This window comes from Rutilus rutilus (genome assembly GCF_951802725.1).
Source record: "Rutilus rutilus genome assembly, chromosome: 4".
Lineage (NCBI taxonomy): Eukaryota > Metazoa > Chordata > Actinopteri > Cypriniformes > Leuciscidae > Rutilus > Rutilus rutilus.
Window position 1 is genome coordinate 51,209,891 of NC_140212.1, and position 19,416 is coordinate 51,229,306.

The window sequence follows — 19,416 nt, forward strand, 5'->3', positions numbered from 1 at the left end:
ACTGGGACATTTTAAAATGCTCTACGTGGCGTAATGTACTAAAACAACAACCAGGGAAAACTATTATCTCGCACATTTTCATTTCTTTCTTTCTAAGACGACGACACCGTAAACAGAGTGGAAAGACACAATGTTTATGTTGTTTTCTCCCGCATGGAAAGCTGTTATAAAGAACATGTTTAATGTGTCTGCATGTCTGTAAATAGTATCATTTATTAACAAGTTGTATATTAAATCTTTATTTCAATTTTAGTTAATTACATTTTAATTAATTAAGCAACGTTAAGCATTGTCTTTAACTAGCGAACGGAGGGCCTGTCACGCCTCTCTTCATCAGTTTGCACTGGCTATCAACAGCTGCTCGCATTAAATTCAAGACACTGATGTTTGCCTACAGAACAACCACTGGCTCTGCTCCCCTATACCTAAACTCACTACTTCAGACTTATGCGCCCTCCAGAAGCTTTCGGGTGAACGGTGCCTTGACGTGCCATCCCAAAGAATCACAAAATCACTTTCACAGACCTTTACCTGGACTGTTCCAAGCTGGTGGAATGACCTGCCCAACTCAAGCTGAATCTGGAGTCATTTTCAAGAAAAGATGTATCTTGTTCATCAACACTTGACCCATTAATACTAGCACTTAATTACTTTATTCTATGCTTTTCTATTCTATTGTTTCTCTATAAAAAAAAAAAAACTTGCACTTTGCTAGACTAACTGGGACACAGCACTCACAAACTGTTGCCCTCTTGTTGGTTCGATTGCTTTTATTGTTCTCATTTAGAAGTTGCTCTGGATAAATGCGTCTGCTAAATGATTAAATGTTAATGTTAATGTGAAACTTGCTCGCTTTAACCAATGACAAGACACATGGCAGGATCACATGACAAACAGGGAATCACATGACAAGACACAGAAACATGACAATGACAAAACGTGACACTTTCTCAAGTCCTCTGATCATTTTCTTACCAAGGGTCACTTTGTGGCTCTAATTGACTGTTTTTAAGGGAATAGTCAGAGGAAAATCCTCGGAGGAATCTCAGAATTTGTTGCATCATCATCAAACATGAAATATAACTTCTTTAGACTGGCTTTGGGCAAATTGTATTTCTAGGTGACACTGGTGTATTTATCATTGTTTTATTCTATAAGTAAAGGTTTTTTATCCATTTTATCCAGCTATTGTAACCTTTTTTAAAACATAAATTCCATTCCATTCTCCGAGCAGAATCAGGAAAGTTTCTGTTCTTGCGTTCCTTTTGTATTATTTTTTAAAAAACTTTTTTAAATGTAGCCTAGTTTATAATAATAATATTAATAATATTTAGCCTATAATATAATATCTCTCTTTTCTTATGTAACGCCATGCCAGCTTCTATGGATATATAGCCTATTTATGTTTATTTATTTAAAATAAAACTAGACTAGATAAGATGCAAAACAAATTAATTTACAGTGAAAAAAGCCAACATTTCTCATTCAACACATTATTTGCGAATCATGCTAAACTATAAGGCCTATTTATTATGTAAGCAATAAACTTTGTACTTCACTGGCATTATTGACATAAAATATCATCTTTCCCATATGACAGCAGTGAGGCGGTGGTCATTCTAAACGTCACAGAAATACAGACTATTCAAATTGAGCAGTGTAACGTCTTATATGTTTGGTTGACTGTATTTTATTTTACATTTACATTTTACATTTATTCATTTAGCTGACGCTTTTATCCAAAGCGACTTACAATTGCTATATATGTCAGAGGTCGCACGCCTCTGGAGAAACTAGGGGTTAAGTGTCTTGCTCAGGGACACATTGGTGTCTCACAGTGGATTCAAACCCGGGTCTCTCACACCAAAGGCATGTGTCATTTTAATATTTTAATAATGAACAGGCTGCGATATCAAAGTAGTATAGAAGTAGCAATTAAAAAAAAAAAAGTGCGCTTGTGAGGCGGCGGCGCGACCACTATTTATTTTTCCTTCTAAGTGAGTAAACTCTTACTCTGTAATTTATGGTCATGCAGATAAAAGCAAAACATAATCCATGAATTTACTGAAGATATTCAGATTTTGTAAAAAAAAAAAAAAAAAAAAAAACAACTTTATTTATCTGTTTCCTTTGAAGCATGACACACTGAACTGAAACTCAGCACGTTTTCTTTTGTTTTTTTAATCTGTAATATTTAAGTGAATGAGGCCTATATTTCAGCTTTTGTTTTGAAGAAGAAGAATCTGTCTAATATTTATTTTCCCAGCAAAACTAAATAAATAGTAATAAAAAGGTTTTAGTTTAACTCAATGAACACAAAAATACGATAAAATGGTCATGGTCAATAAAGCTTTTAATTTTTGAAAATGGTCATACATGTAGGCGTACACTACAGATTGTTTTGTCTTTTGTGACATTACCCTGTACTTTTAGCTACTAAATTTAGACATTTTGACATATTTCTGTGTGTATTTGTCCATTTAAGCACACACCGAAGCCCAAAGTAGCCTATATTTGTCCGTGTTTTGCTCTGTTTTGGATTGTGTGCACAGAAAGCCACCTGGGGAACAGCATCTAGTTCACAGGTCAATACACTTTTAACTTTACACTTCTTTTTAGTTTCGAGTACATCTGGAAGGAGACTGTGTATGTCAGTCACGTTACACGATTTGACTGATTTGGATGTGGAAGGGCGACAGCGCACTGCTTTAAAGGAAATGGTGTTTTCATAATCGTTCAAAGCCAAAATCAAAAATCACGGAGCCCTAGTCATGAAATCATCTTTGAGAGCAAGAGGGCCACTGCTGGCATATAGGGAGGACCAGCTCTGGATATGTCATTGTCATGGTTAAAATTAAAATCCCCCTGGTTAGTGGATGTTTAATCATCCTCTGGCGAGATGTTGAGAGATTTAATGTCTTATTTTATATTTAGTTGATTTCATCTTAGGCTGTGTGACTGTATGTCAGTTGTAGTTTGTACAGTGGACACATATGAACACTGAACACTGTTTATTTTACTCTGGGGATTTTGCTATGTCTGCTTCAGATTATAGGCAAGGCAAGTTTATTTATATAGCGCATTCCATACACAATGGTAATTCAAAGTGCTTTACATACATAAAAGACATTAAAATAATCAAAAGAAATAAGAATAATTAAAACAGTTTAGAATAAAAAATAAAATACAGTACAGTACAAACAGTTGGACGAACAGCGGCACAGTGCTCATTCAGTAAATGCACATGTAGCGCAATGACTGAGTATTGCACTTCAATAATGTCATAATGGGTAGTTAAATATAATAATGTTAAAAATAGTGACAAATGTTAGTCTCATAGTGCACCAGCAGGTGGCAGCGATGTTGCGTAATGTTGGTTAGGGAACCGATCTCTCGTGAAGCCTCGCGTGAGTTAGAGAGCGAGACTTCCCCGTGAGTGATGGTGTGTGATAACCACGAGAGCTGCAACTAAAACGTTTAACTCCTGTTTTGCAGGTAAGCTGGTGAATAGTTTATGAGACTTGTGTATTAATGGTTATGTGTATATTTCCGAAGTGTTTGCATAGACTGTGAATTATATATGTTATAGTAACCGTGTTATGCATTGATTAGTGAGTTGGCACGGGTGTTATGAGTTCATATGGCTATTTAAACGAGTGTTGTTGAATATAACAGAGATGTAGTTATAATTATTTCATGCTGAACTATAAGAGGATATTTGCATGTTTACAATGTAATGTTTAAAACGTATTGTGTGAAGCCTTGCGTGAGTTAGAGAGCGAGACTTCCCCGTGAGTGATGGTGTGTGATAACCACGGGAGCTGCAACTAAAACGTTTAACTCCTGTTTTGCAGAATAAATACACTTTAAATGTGCAACCCCCCGTGTGAATTCTTCATTATACACTGGGAAGTGTTACACACAGCTAAACAGAAATGTTTTGAGTCTAGATTTGAATGTGACAGTAGGAGCACATCTGATCTTCTCTGGAAGCTGGTTCCAGCATAATAGCTAAAAGCAGACTCGCCATGCTTAGAGTGAACCCTTGGTGTTTCTAAGCTGATGTGATCCTAATGATCTGAGTGATCTGTTGGGTTTATATTCAGTGAGCATATCTGCAATGTATTGAGGTCCTAGGCCATTGAATGATTTATATACCAGTAATAATAATTTAAAATCAATCCTAAAGGGAGCCAGTGTAAAGACCTGAGGACTGGTGTGATGTGCTCATATGTTGTGGTTCTGCTCAGCGTTCTGTATGAGCTGACACTGTCTTATGGTCTTTTTGGGAAGGCCAGTAAGGATCCATTACAATAATCCACCCTGCTGGTGATGAAAGCATGCACAAGTTTCTCTAAACCAAGGGTTCTCAACTCAGGCCCTTAAGATCCACTTTCCTGCAGAGTTTAACTCCAACCCTGATCAGACTCACCTGCCTGCACCTTTATAGTAATCCAGATGACCTTGATTAGCTTGTTCAGGTGTATTTAATAAGGGTTTGAGCTAAACTCTGCCAGAGAGTGGATCTCAAGGGCCTGAGTTGAGAACCCCTGTTTTAAACCCTACATGAATAACACATTAATATTGCTGTTTGTTTTGTTCTCCACACAGGTTACATGGCTGTTATCTCAATGTTCAAACTTGTGAGAGTTTGTCTTCAGTTCTTCAATCCTCAAACACCGCCCTGAGAGAGCTGGACCTGAGTAACAATTACCTGCAGGATTCAGGAGTAAAGCTTCTTTCTGACGGACTGAAGAGTCCAAACTGTCACCTGCAGACACTGAGGTCTGAATTCAAATACTAACATTTTATTTTATTTTGCATTAACCCTCTGGGGTCTGAGGTGTTTTTGGGGTCCTTGAGATGTTCTGACATGCCCTGACATTTGTGTTTTTTTCAGTTGCTTATAAACATATTAATGGCAAAGGTGTAATTACACTCTATTTAGCACAAACAGGGCTACCATAATATGTGAGCAACATGAATGTACATGTTTGTATTTTTGAGAGAATAATGTTTATGCATGGTTATTGAAAAAACTAAAAACTAAAGTTTCTGAAATAAGGCCACAAAACACATACTAAATATGTGTCAATAAGACTTCTGACTAATGTATGTCGTCGCCTAGAGTTTTTTCTTCAAAATGATGTGAAAATCATCCTGTCTAATCATTCACATAACACAATACATTGATTTAAATTTTGCTATATGGCTATATGCGAGTGGGCGTCAACGATCCAACACCATCATGCATATTTAGTGGTTCACACCTGAGGAGACAATGGGGCCCGCATACTTAATGAGTCATTTATTCAGCTGTTTCACTGAGCCACAAGAAAAAATGCAAGAGCAATATGTATATATATATATATATATATATATATATATATATATATATATTTATATGTAGGGCTGCACGATTAATCGCAATTTACATGTAATCGCACTTAACACTAGAAGTCCCAGAGTTTTGTAACCCTCCTTTAGCCAAGTGGATGCTAACTGGTTAGTCTTTTGGCTATCATTAGCATCAATTCATGTGTAAATGTGGTCATTACCTGAGCAATCTGCAGGGGGGTTGGGGGTGTGTGTGTGAATGGTTGCTGGTGGCTTGTTTGTATGTGTGGGGGAGGGAGGGCTGCTAAAAGCAGAGAACTTGATTGACCATGTCTCACATTGCCCAGGTGTAAACAGGTATGAATTAGCACATCTAATTGCATGCAGCTTGCTCTCAAATGAGAGGTAATTCCTTTTGTGCTGAGATGGGTAAAATCTCACTGCACATAGCCTACTACTTCAGTGCCCTCAAGAATTCTGTGGTGTACGAACCTCCTCTCCAAGAAAAGAAAATGCAGACAAGACTCACCACTCGGCAGGCCTTGGAAATTATCCTGAGTGAAGTAAACCCTTGTGACTCAGAGGGAGAAGACATAGAACTTCAGCCGGATTCGGACTCAGAGCTGTCTGATCTGTCTTCAGGTTAAGTTTCATTTCATATTATTTCCTATTTCATTTCAAACCAGTAAGTGGAAAACACCAAAAAAGCAGAGTGGAGTGACATAAATATTTACTCTGCCTTTTTTGTATTGTCCACTTTTTTGTTTGTACTACTTAGCAGACATTCACTGCCATCTGAAGTGCAAAACATTATTAGTTGTTTCTTTGCTTTAGTTGTATCTTTTTATTTAGGAAGATATTTCAGACATTATTCCGATACAGAGAAGGAGATACTGGAATTATTATTAGTATCTATGCATGCATTTGTGATATCATTTGACTTTTCCATTGCTCACAATTTGAATTTGTTCACACTGCAGATGAGGAGACCGCTCCTCAACCAAAAAAGAGAGCCCGTTTGGGGACTGACCTAACAGAGACAGCGAAAGATGGCACAGTGTGGCGTGAAGAACAGGTGGGGACACGTCTCCCTTTCACCCGAATAAAAGTGTACGCTGCAGATGGAGAGCCAACGGCTAAGGCCAGGAAAGTATCTCGAGTCGCCTTCAGAGCTTCCTGTGTTTCATCACTCTTGACATGCTTCATAGCATTCAAGAATGGACTATTCAACATGCACAGGAAACGGAGCATGTTCATTGGTTCATGGCCCTCCCTGAACTAATGGCATTTATTGCAATTGTCATCTTGCGGGGGCTTTTCCAAGGTTCCATCACTATGTGACTGCTGGTCAGCAAACCTGGGAAACCCACATATCATTGGAACAATGCCGCGAAACCGCTTCCAAGACATCATGCGACACCTACGCTTTGATGACAGGTCCACCTGGAGTGATCGAGCAAAGACTGATAAGTTTGCTGCAATTTCCAGTGTGTGGGGATCATTTGTCACCAATTGCATCACGTCCTACAACCCTGGTCTACATATCACCGTTGATGAACAGCTTTTCCCGTCAAAGACTCGCTGCTGTTTCCTGCAGTATATTGCAATTAAACCTGACAAGTTTGGGATCAAGGTTTGGGTGGCTTGCGACCTAAAATCCAAGTACATTTGTAATGTCCTCCCATATCTTGGCAAGGACCCTAGTCATCCCAGTGGAGAGAGACTGTCTGAAAATGTAGTGATGAGGCTGATGGAACCATTCCTAGACAAGGGCAGAAATGTTACCACGGACAATTTCTTCACATCGCTGTCACTTGCGCATAAACTTCTTAGCCGGAAAACCACCATCCTCGGCACAGTCAACAAGATTCGCCGGGAAATCCCTCAATCCGCTAGACACACAGATCGCAATGAATTCACCACTCAGGTATGTTGCAGGTCTTTTGTGGTTCTATGTTTATGTGTTTCTAATTTTTAGAATCAACACCGCCAAGTGTGTCATTGTGTGTAAAAGTGCTATGAAAATAACAATTTATCTTATTTATTAGGTGTTTTCAACCACTGCTGCTACGCTGACGGCGTATGCGGCCAAACGGAAGAAGACCGTCTACATTCTTAGCAGCGTGCACAGCGTGATTCAGACTGATAATACCACCAAAAGGAAGCCAAACACTGTCACCCTTTACAACACCACAAAGTGCGGCGTGGATGTGATGGACCAGATGGTGCGGGAGTACACTGTCCCCACAGGGACACGGCGCTGGCCAGTTGCCGTGTTCTATAACATGATTGACATGGCAGCACTGAATGCACATGTGCTGTATCAAGCATGCACCGGAAGGCAGGAAAGACGGGTGGACTTCCTGGTGGAGCTTGCAAGAGAGTTGGCTAACTCTCATATGTGTGCGAAGAAGGCAAGAAAAGAACAATTGCTTCAGACACAACCCTCCACACCTAGCCCTGGAAAAAGAGCCATATGTCAGGTCAAACACCAATGCAAGAACAATCATGCCACTGTGCGATGTGTTCACTGCTACAGATACACATGTGGTAAATGCAGACGGGAGATACCATGGCAGTGCCAGGATTGTGAGTGATTGCTGGAATGTACTCACTCACTTTTTAATATTATTTGTAAATGTGTACAAATGGTTGGTTTCTTTTTTATTTTATTTTGTACTGTTTTTATCAATAAATCTCAGCAACAAAGGAAAAAAAAAACATGTGTGTTGATTTCTCCCTAAGATGGCATAGTGAAACACAAGTTTCCTTGAAGTGGCGCAGCATGGCCCCACATCGTTTACATAACAAAAGCAACTGTTCACAGCTGATTAAGGATATTAGCCTAAAGCCTTCCAGCCCATCGGCTGTCCTGCGGGTTTTATAGGTAGAAAAGCCAAATGGCTGCTCTCTGGGACTTCTAGTGTTAAATCGAGATGGCTTATCGCGATTTTAAAATCGCAAAGGCTGCGATTATTTTTTTATGCGCAGTTTGTCATTGATGTACGGCTCTGTAAACGCGGCTCCATCTGAAAGCACTGTGAGTTTGAGTCACTTATAACGTGCATTTGGAAAAAAAAACACGCGTCAAACATCTTTCCAAAACATGAGAAGCATTTATGAACCTCGTCCAACAACAGACAACATCTAATAACATGCATTTACTCCAAACTCACTTCATAACGACAGCTGAGCTCCTCCTTCTGTGAGATGATGTGCCTTCTTACACAGAATAAGGCTGTCGTGTATTTATAAGTCATGTTTAATCAAAGCGTTTCAATCTTCTGTTTATTCAGCCACAGCGATAGGGGTTTCCTGGAATGATGCGCATTACTGTACTTCTGCGGCGGGGCATATTTAGCGTGTTTGCGTGAGAGCGCCCTCTGGCATTCAGATGGAGCAGTATCTACTACCGATCAGCCGCACTCCACTGACAAACTGCGCACGAAATATCGCAGCCTTTGCCAAATCGTGTGCGATTATATTGCGATTAATCGTGCAGCCCTATTTATATGTATATACTGTATATATATATATATATATATATTCTACCAAATTGGTTCACAGTTGGAAACATCTAAAAAATTGTTTCCACAAATTGTGCTTTCAAATTGTATAATATCCAAGGAAAACATGTCTAGTAATTGTGCAGTTAATTCTCATATTTTCAGTTTTGGAATATGTATCCTCTCCCCAAATTTGTCACTAATAAAACACAATAAAAATTATTTAAAGAAAAGGCTTACCTTTTAATAGTTTGTTTACATCTACCTTGTAAATATATATTTTTTATTAATATTGCTGTTTGTTTGTTCTCCACACAGATTACATGGCTGTTATCTCACTGTTCAAACTTGTGAGAGTTTGTCTTCAGTTCTTCAATCCTCAAACACCGCCCTGAGAGAGCTGGACCTGAGTAACAATGACCTGCAGGATTCAGGAGTAAAGCTTCTTTCTGATGGACTGAAGAGTCCAAACTGTCAGCTGGAGACTCTGAGGTCTGAATTTAAATACTAACATTGCATTTTATTTTGCATTAATTATGTAAAAATAACTCTGCTAAGATTTATTCTGTATGCAATTATATTGTTATTTTCTTGTTCAGGTGTCCCATGTGTAATTTCACTGCTCAGTCTTGTGAGAGTTTGTCTTCAGTTCTTCAATCCTCAAACACCGTCCTGAGAGAGCTTGACCTGAGTAACAATGACCTTCAGGATTCTGGAGTGAAGCTTCTTTGTAATGGAATGAAGAGTCCAAAGTGCCAGCTGAAGATACTGAGGTAAATGGTTTTCCTTGAAACAATTAATATAAAAATATATTATCACAACAAATAATGATGACATTTTGTCAACCAATCTGTTCTCAATGCAATGCCAGAACAAGAGACAAAAAGAACATTTGCAGGGTTGTAATTGATCATTTTCATCATTATGGACATGACATTTGCAATCAAAAAATAATGCATTCAATACCAATATTCATCACCACACCAATTAACATCATCTCTGCGGCTTGACTTTGCTACCTGCATTCTGGTGCAAAAATCTTACTGTAACATCGATCTTCTCCTGGATGATTTCTCGCATCAAAATCCCCAGTAATGTACACTGCCCAGTGTTTAGATAATCCACATTCAGAGTGTTAAAAAAGTAACACTGAAGCAGTATAAAAATGTCACTTCAGGGTAAACTCACTACTTAGGTGCCCTTTACTGTTCCCTGCTGGTGGAGTGACCTGCCTATAGCCTGGTTCACACTGTAAGATTGTGGCCACTATTTGTGTCAGAAAGGGAGTCGTAGATCCATTTGCAAGAAGGCAGTTTATTGACAGACAGGACAGCGGAAAAAAATCAGAAAGAACAGTCAATACTCTGGTGGACTCAAAGCAGCAATCCAAAGGAGAGAGAGATGAAGAGACAGGAATCAAACACAGCGTGGTAACTCAGACCAGACATCTGGTTGAAGAAAAACTGATCTCCGAGCTGCTTGGAAGCACAGATGAATTTCAGAAATGACTCTGCTAGGAACTCCGATACAGGAACTAGGTGAGAGAACAAAACAAGAGTGACGAACCGACACCAAGCATATCTCACCCCAGCTAGATATAGGCAGCTGACTAGCTGCAGCTGAATGACTGATTGAGTGATCAGCTGGTTACTAGCCAACAAACAAGCCACCACACACACAGACCCAACACCAACAAACACACCTGACAAATACGCAAAATGAACACACAGATCTATGAACCGTGACAATTTGGCTGTCAGAGACAAATTTTTAGAACCCTTGAAAAGATTCCTCTGCTCCTAGGTCCTAGAATCTACAGAAAATAACAGCTGTAAATACAAACTACGCAGGTCATTGTATGAAAGGACTGTTGTTGTGTGTGTCTGTAGGTTGTCTGGCTGTATGGTGACAGAGGAAGGCTGTGGTTATGTGTCTTCAGCTCTGAGTTCAAACTCCTCACACCTGAGAGATCTGGATCTGAGCTACAATCACCCAGGAGATTCAGGAGTCAAGTTGCTCACTGATAAACTGGATAAACTCAAGTATGTAGAGCAGGAAGAGTTTTGATTAAACAACTCAAAAAACAGCATTACAATCTACACTTATTACAAACCAGTTATACTTTATTATAGATTACATTACTACATTAAATAAAGTTCTAATTTATAGAGGTTTAGCTCTAGTTATACTACGGGGCTGTTGAATGCTTCATTCTGATTGGTTGATGAACATTCTAAAATGTGCAATTATTTTCAGTAAATGCACAGGAAAAGTAGTTCTTCCAGAAAAACTCAGGAGGCAAGAGAACGACCTGGTGGTGGTGGTGGGGAGGATGGGGGTGAACGCCGGCGTCAGTTTCTGCGAACGTAGTAATGGGTGTTAACCAGGCTTAAATACTCCATTTGTCGAGTGGTGATTGGCTAGATCTGAGGTCAATGAATGACGTGATTAATGAATGACATAATTAATGAATGACGTGATTAATGAATGAAGTGATATTAGAGTCTTCCCGGTATAACTTGCACTAGAGCTCCTATTTCTACCAGAAAGACTCGGGAGGCAAGGGAACATATGAATACGATTTATTTAACAGTTTGTATGCGAAATGAAATGTTAAGGTTTGGCGTAGGCCCCGTTCGTAATCCAAATCCGAAGGGTAGAACACACTTGCAGTTCCTGCCTGAAGATGAAGGCAGGGGCGAAGCCTACCCCAAAAGAACTCATGAAGGAAATCGATACCCACCAGTTGGAGTATTCCTTGGATGAAGAACCTAAAATATTTAGGCAGAAAATAGATTATATTATTGAAAAATACACAGACATTTACATAGATGTTATAATCTTTAAAACAGAGCTAACAATTAGACTACTGCCTAGAGTATTATTACGTAGGCAGTGAAAGACTGCCACGTTAGGCAGGAGTATAAAAAGCTGTGAAAGAGGCCTCAATAGGCCAGTGTGAGAGAAACCGCATAGGTCGTGAAAAGGAGGCCACGTTAGGCCTTGGTGAGGAGAAGGCAACTTGGGTGCATGAGACAGCCTCGATAGGCCTAATTGAGAAAGCAGCCACGTAGGCTGTGAAGTAAATAAGTAAGGGAAACTACCACCAAAACCAGAGTTTGTATAGATTGTATACTTGCCTAAGGAGGTTTTATAGGCAAGGTTTATGATATGCGGTGAACTTACCTCACTCTTTTTAGTAACAAAGTTATCTTTAGTGTTAGCGAAAGAGGATGTGAGTAATGTATAATGTGGTTTAGTTTGGAGAGTCATGTAAGTCTAATGTGCATTGACCGCATGTGATGACCCTTAACTTGTGGAGTTAGAATGGTTGCTTATTCCCAGAATGGGGTAGAATTGGAAATTAAGCGATTGGTTTTTTTTAAGTGTATGAAAAAATTCCCCACCAGTAGTTTGAATTAGGAACATACTTTTTTTTTGATACTTTCTTTTTATTGTTTTTCTTTAAACATTATACAGGGGGGTAGGGGGTAACAAAAAAAAAAAAAAAAAAAAAACACAAACAAAGGAATGAAAAAGAACATGTTGGATCACCATGTTTCTACAGTTTGATCCTTTCTCAATGTCAATGTGATGGTCTTTGTTCTGTCCATTTTATGTATTCAGTCCATTTCTCCCACTTTTGGCAGTATTGATCCTCTTGAGTCCTTATTCTGTAGGTCAGTTCTTCCATAATATGTAATTTGTCCATAACTGTCATCCAATCGTCCTGTAATGGTGGGTCAATCTTGTACCATTTTTTTGTAATTGCCTTTTTACAGGCTGCTAACATAACTTTCAATATGTATCTATCTTCTTTCAACACATTTCCCGTAATGACACCAAGATATAATAATGTACAGGACTTGGGTACAGCATAACCCAGAACTTTGCCTATAACTAAGTGAACATCTTCCCAAAATTTTGCGATCTTAGGACAGAGCCAGAACACATGCGAATGATTCACGTTTATATCTCCACAGCTTCTCCAACATGGCTGTGGTAATGAAGTATGTTTATTCCTAATTTTGGGTGTTATAAAAAATCGAATTAGATTTTTCCAGCAATGTAATCTCCAAACACGCGATGATGTTGTTGATTGCTGTGTTTTCCAAATATATGACCATTCATCATCAGATATGTTCACTCCCAACTCTCTCTGCCACTTCAGTTTTACATACATCGTTGTATTCCCTCTTGCCTCCATTATATGTCCATAAATGATAGAGATTATTCTAAATTTCTTTGTGTTGTAGGCTTCAATTATGCTTTTGATTGTTGGATTTTTGTCCAGATTTACACTGCGTTTTATTTTTTTATTGAAAAAGTCCCTTATCTGCAAATATCTGAAATGGTCTTGATTACTTAGATCATATTTTTGTTTAATCTCCTGAAAGCTCATGAAATTCCCATTTTTAATTAGTGTTCATATTGCTGTTAATCCATTAGGAATCCATTGTTTAAATCTTTGGTCAAGGCCACCAGGGATGAAACCCTTGTCATAAGCTATCCACCGAAGCAGTCCGAAATTAGGAACATACTTTTGAAGTTACATGATAAAGCTTGCTGAGCATTCCTGATGGTTTGTTAGATGGGAATAGAGGAATATGATATGTAAAACAAAACATAAATTAATTAATTCCAAGCAAAATTGTAAGCTTTAAGGGTTGGTGTTGCTACACCTATAGTGATACAATGTCTGGCTGGATTTATCAGATGACTAAAAGAAGCATTGATGCATGATGTTGAATCAGAGTTGCCGCTGGGCAGAGATGTCTGAAAGCCTAAAGCGAAAAAGAGCAAGCGCGTCAGCAATTTCGTTAGAGTGTCTGGAAATATGGACAGCTTTAATAATAAAACTATGAATAACCGACTGTCGAATATTTCTCCCTAAAACCAACCTGACAGGGAGATCTTCCTTTGTTTATTATAGCAAGGCTGCTTTGTTGTCGCAAAACATGGTGATTCATTTACAAGTCCAAGCCGGACCAAGAAAGCGCTGGCTACCGCGATGGGATTTAATTCATAGAAGCGGAAGAAATGCAGCCTGAATTTAGGATAGAAAATTTAACTGGCCATCATACGGCAAACCATAGCCTTTGAAAAATCCCCCAAAGCCAATAGAGGAAGCGGCATCAGTAAATAGATCCAAAGCTACGGACGATTTGGGAATGTCATTCTAGAAAAAAGATATTCCGTTCCAGCTTTGAAGCAGGTTGTTCTAGAAACTGAGATCGGGCAGGCCCCCCTTATCTAAGACATAGTATCGCTAAATCGTGACATATTATGCCACTTTTTACAAGATGTAATATAAATCTATGGTGTCCCCAGAATGTGTCTGTGAAATTTCAGCTAAAAAAAAAAAACCAAACATTTATTATAGCTTCTCAAATTTGCCCCTTTTTGGGTGTGACAAAAACTTGCAGTTTTGTGTGTGTGTCCCTTTAAATGCAATTGAGCTGCTGCTCCCCGCCTCCGTTCAGAAGAGGGCCAATCCTTTACACGAGGTTCAGATAAACCGGCAATAACGAAACGCAGGAATAATTTTACTCTTCCAAAATCTCATAAAAACCAGTAGCGAAGTGCAGCCTTACGGAGAGACTCTTTTAGACGCACCTGGACGGTTCTGAATGGTTAGTGGATACATTTTTGTTGTGGAGTTACATTGATTATTCTCATGGACTTGCATGTACCGGCATGTACCGTCATGATTAACTTTTACACAAGTTGACACAGTTCCCTGAGGTCTTTATAGGACAGCTGATTTTCTTATTTAATTCTTTGGGTCAAATAGTGTTCTGTGCTCGTCTGTACAGCAACGACAGAACAGTTTGCATGCAATGCTCAAACTTTTGTCATTGCGTTACAACTGGTTACACAGTTGTCGCTTGCAAAAAACATGGACTGTAAAAAAAAAATATGGACGTAGTGTCCGTGACGTCACCCATAGTTTTCTGAAGAGCATTTTTTAAAGCCCAAAGTCGGCAGAGCTGATGGTCACCATCTTGGTAACGCGTCACTGCCGGATAAACGAAAATGGGCAAAAAGGCAGGATTAGCTGAGGTGACGTGACTCTCACTGATATCAGACAAAAGCTTGTTTCGGCTGTGCAGACCGATCGGTAGCTGACTTGAGCAGTGCATGCCGGTTAGAAATTTTGTCCAACTTCAGACAGCGCTAATGCCACGTGACTGTGACGTGTAGTACGGCGAGAGTGATTTGAGAGCAGTCGGAGGACTCAGCCAGCGCAGCTTCTCCAGAGCGGCTGCACAATCTCTGATGATGACAGCTTTTCTTTAACGATCGGCTAGATTCACCATATGACAACTATCACATGTGTTTCGTGTTTATTCTCACACCTTCAGTTCCACTAATGCAGACGCAGCCGATGTCGAACACTAGTAGTGACAACAGTGGCGATCACCTGTCTCTATAGTGGCCAATGCCCTTAATTATGCAGACCTTTAAGGCTTGATATAAATTATACGGATGAGAACCAACTGAAGCTAGTGAAATGAAGAAGCTCCGGAGAAGTTGATGGGCCTAATGTTTTCTCTTTTGAAAGTGGAACGTCTACGTCGCTGACTGTCTCGATCCGCTCGGGCCTGGGGCTCAAAAACGGCCGCCAGAGTCGGTGAGTTCAAAATTCTGTGTCGTTATGGTTGCAATCGAGACACGGTTGTGTAAATGCCGGCGTCAGTTTTTGCGAATGTAGTAATGAGTGTTAAGCGGGCTTAACCCTCTGGGGTCTGAGCTGTTTTCTGGGCCTGGAGGTGTTCTGACATGCTCTGACATTTGTGGTTATTTCTGTTACTTGTGACATTTTCATGGCTAAAGTCTGATTACACTGTATTCAGCACAAACTCTGCTACAATAATATATCAGCAGCATGTGTGTAAAAGTTTGTAGTTTTGAGATAATGACATTTATGCGTGGTTTGTGAAAATACAAAAGAAAATTCTCACTGAAATAAGGCCATGAAACCCATACTGATTATTTCTTCACAAGACTTTTGAAAATTGTATGACGTAGCCTAGAATATTTGCTCTAAAACTATGTGAAAATCACCCTGACTGCTCATTCAGAGAAGACAATATATTGATTTAAAATTTTTACGACGTGTTTTGTGTGATAAAGCTTTATGCGGGAGGGGCAGATCACATCATTAATATGTAAGCTTTTCACACCTGAGAAAGACAAGGACACTCTCTAATGGCCCTATTAGGAGCTATCAAGCCCTGCCATTCTGACCAACCTTGCACAAAGAATGAGGAGATTTAAAAAAGAATTGCTTTTAGACTGTTTGGATTTATTTACAACACAACATAATCCAAAGATACAAAACAAATGACAAAAAAGTACTCATTGAAAACAATGATCCAAAGAAAGAGACCTTTGTGCCATTCCTAAAAACATTGTACATACCTTTCATTTCCAAGGTGTTTGATTTTCACTTTACCATGTTCATGTACAGAGACTAATGTGAATGTTGAAGTCAGCAGGACTCAGTGGTATCTGGGCCCTGAAAGAAAAAAAAAGTGAACATACTGATATCAAGAGAAAGGCCTGCACGATTTTGAGAATACATTTTAGATTTTTCTGGTTAAAATTGCTTTTTAAAGTTCACAGAATATACACACACACACACACACACACACACACACAAATGTTTCCAACAATATATAATATAATAAACACCAGGTTTGTTGTGCCTTGTAGGCATAGGCTATGCGCAGTGCTGCATAAAATAATAACAATAACCTATAGCAGCATATAAATCTTCCAAAAGATTTCAGTAACAACTAAGCTAGAGAAAAATATATTGATTATCATGTTACTTCAAATGTTTCCATTCGTTATGATGATATGAAATGAGATATTAGTAAAAACATGAAGCCGTTTGGTGCGTTTTGCTTTTCAAACGATCCAAAATATGATACATTCAAACGCGATCGCGCTCAAATATAAAACATTATGGTTACCATATTATACATATCTACGTTTGAGCAGATATCCACAAACACAGTAACAGTAAACACGGGTCTAAATATTATAATATTCACCATATATCTAGCAACAGTTCAACTGCAATGTGAAGTTTATGCAACAATAACAAACTAATATGTAAGAATTTCTTACCTTACATCTTTCTTGTCTTCAAATCGCGTTCTTCTTCTTCTGGGGTAAAGCCAATGTAAGCTCACTCAATGTAAGCTCAATGTAAGTCTTTCAATCTCGACGAAAAGCAGAGACTGATGAAGTGTTTTGGTGTTTTGTTTTTGAGGTAATGAGCGTGTTCGCGTTCTATGTGGAGATTTGCATGTTAATCTCTTTTGCGCTTGGTCAAATAAAAAAAAAAAATAGGAAGCGTTTGAGAAGCTGGACATCTTGTTGGTTTTATACAAATTACTTAAACAGAGAATATTTGTTTTCAGTTTGAATCCGTTCATTTAAAAGTACACACTTAAATGTTTATAAAGGTATATGGCTCATAAATGTGTGACAAGTATTCGCTGAGTTTTGTTTCAGTTTATAGACGTGCTCAAGAAAAAAAAGTTCACCGCGACGGAGAGGCAGAACACACACCCTGTTTATTTTCTTTATTTTACAAAAACACAAAGTTTTGATTTGATTGTAAGTGGACACATACAAAAGTAAAAATATCACAGATTCTTTTTTTATATTTCTTTTTTCTGTATGACCATAAATGACGGAGTAATTTAAGTTTAAAGTGCTACAATGTGAAGAAAATCCAGCAAAACGCGGGGGCGCGTTTGTCGACCTCAGAGGGTTAAATACTCCATATGTCGAGTAGTGATGGCTAGACCTGTGGTTAATGAATGACCTGATATTAGAGTCTTCGTGGTAGAACTTGCACTAGAGCTCCCATTTCTAGGCAGGTCTTGCCTGCATTACAGTCCATATAACTTTGCAAAATGATTTCAGTTATTTCAGAGGTTCTGACAGCCTACAACAGCAAAAGAACCAAAACCCACAAAGACAAAGAAAATATAACAAACAACAGGATATTAATCACAAACCATTTCCATGATTTTCCTACAAAATAACTTTTCATTTTTGCTTTCTCCCACTCTCTCATAAAAACGCACAAAGGATTTAATGAATCTCAGAGATTAACCCAAGTGTGGACACCATTCTTTCTCTTAGCTCAGACAGAAATGGGTAGAATTTTAGAATCAGGAGGAAAAGCTGGAAGAGATATAAAAATGTGCATAAAATTGTCCTTTTAACCAAGTTAATACGGCCAATTAACGAGATAGGAAGAGAGGACCACTTATCTATACCCGCCTTATAAACACCAATTAAAGAATTAAAATATTTTCTAGAGATATCTTTGTGATCTTAGTGATGAATACGCCTAGATATCTTAATCCTTCTTGAGACCACTTTAAAAGTATGTTGGTAAAGGGAAAGTATGTTGGGAAAGTGTCTCAGCTGCTAAATTGACAGGGAACAATTAGCTCTTTTGAAGATATAATTTGTGACCAGAGTTTGCCAAATGATACAAAAATCTCGAGGATTGGTGGTAACGATGAAATTGGGTTAGCTATATATAAAAGAAGGTCGTCTGCATAAAGGGACTGTTTATAAGAGGTATAACCAGGTAATGCCCTCAAACTTTTCCTCACTTCACAACCAAAAGGCCAAATAGCCAAAGCAAATAATAGAGGCGAAAGGGGAAAACCTTTGCGTGTGCCTTGATGAAGGGGAAAGGCTTTAGAAAGTGTTGCATTGGTTTGCACAGATGCTACAGGGGAGGAGTATAGTAATCAAATCCATGATAAAAAAATTGGAGCTGAAACCAAATTTATTTAAAATAAATAAATAAATACTCCCACTCTAACCCTGTCGAATGCCTTCTCAGCATCAATGATGGTATTAAAGGGGTCATATAATGCCATTTCTGTACAAGCTAATATGATTCTTTAGGGTCTAAATTAAAAGTTTGTAATATACTTTAATTAAAAATTCTCATTAGTATTGTAAGAAAACACTAATTTTACCTGGTCAAAAACAGCTCTGTTTTCAGTACGCCGTTTCAGTGCATTTGTCTTTAAATGATAATGAGCTTTGCTCACCCCGCCCCTCTGTTCTGTGGGTACACCGTATTAGACATTCTCTGACCGTATCTAACACAATAACCACGTGTTATTCGTTATAAACGTGGGATTATGAATTATATTGAGAACGTCGTACATAGAAAACATGCCGTAATGTACCCTGAGTGTAAACCTTAGACGCATTCATCGTGAAGCCTGCAGCAAGGTTTGCAAATTTCGCAAAGATTAATATAAATACTAATATAAAGGTTAATAAAACATTACACTCACATCTTCTGGAGGTTCAGCAGGAACACGTTGGTACCGATCCGTTTTTTCTCGTTTGTGAAGCTGTCTGGTGTGAAATGATTCGCGCAAACATGAAAGCACAGACGATCGTGGGGAATCCCCGTGAGGGAATCCCTGCGTCAATCCTTTGGGCATATCGCTTCAAAAACAAAACTCAGCAACTGCTTCTTCAACGGCTCGGATTTAGGAACATCCAAATGACT

At 38.6% G+C, this 19,416-nt stretch overlaps 2 protein-coding genes across 7 annotated transcripts in view; both read left to right on the forward strand.

The window, feature by feature from the left end:
• Positions 1-19,416, forward strand: part of LOC311289591 (protein NLRC3-like) — a 101,184-nt gene that overhangs the window by 42,021 nt on the left and 39,747 nt on the right. For all 6 annotated transcript variants that reach the window (XM_084407709.1, XM_084407710.1, XM_084407705.1 and 3 more), the window contains exons 6-9: positions 4,612-4,785; positions 9,162-9,335; positions 9,443-9,616; positions 10,733-10,885. In XM_084407709.1, coding sequence (XP_084263835.1) covers positions 4,612-4,785; positions 9,162-9,335; positions 9,443-9,616; positions 10,733-10,885 — 675 coding nt within the window. The remainder of the gene's footprint in view (positions 1-4,611; positions 4,786-9,161; positions 9,336-9,442; positions 9,617-10,732; positions 10,886-19,416) is intronic.
• LOC311289604 (piggyBac transposable element-derived protein 4-like) lies at positions 5,454-8,076 on the forward strand. The gene is made up of 3 exons (XM_084407737.1): positions 5,454-5,979; positions 6,318-7,264; positions 7,386-8,076. Exons 2-3 carry the CDS (start codon positions 6,722-6,724, stop codon positions 7,932-7,934), a joined length of 1,092 nt encoding a protein of 363 aa, XP_084263863.1. The 5' UTR covers positions 5,454-5,979; positions 6,318-6,721; the 3' UTR covers positions 7,935-8,076.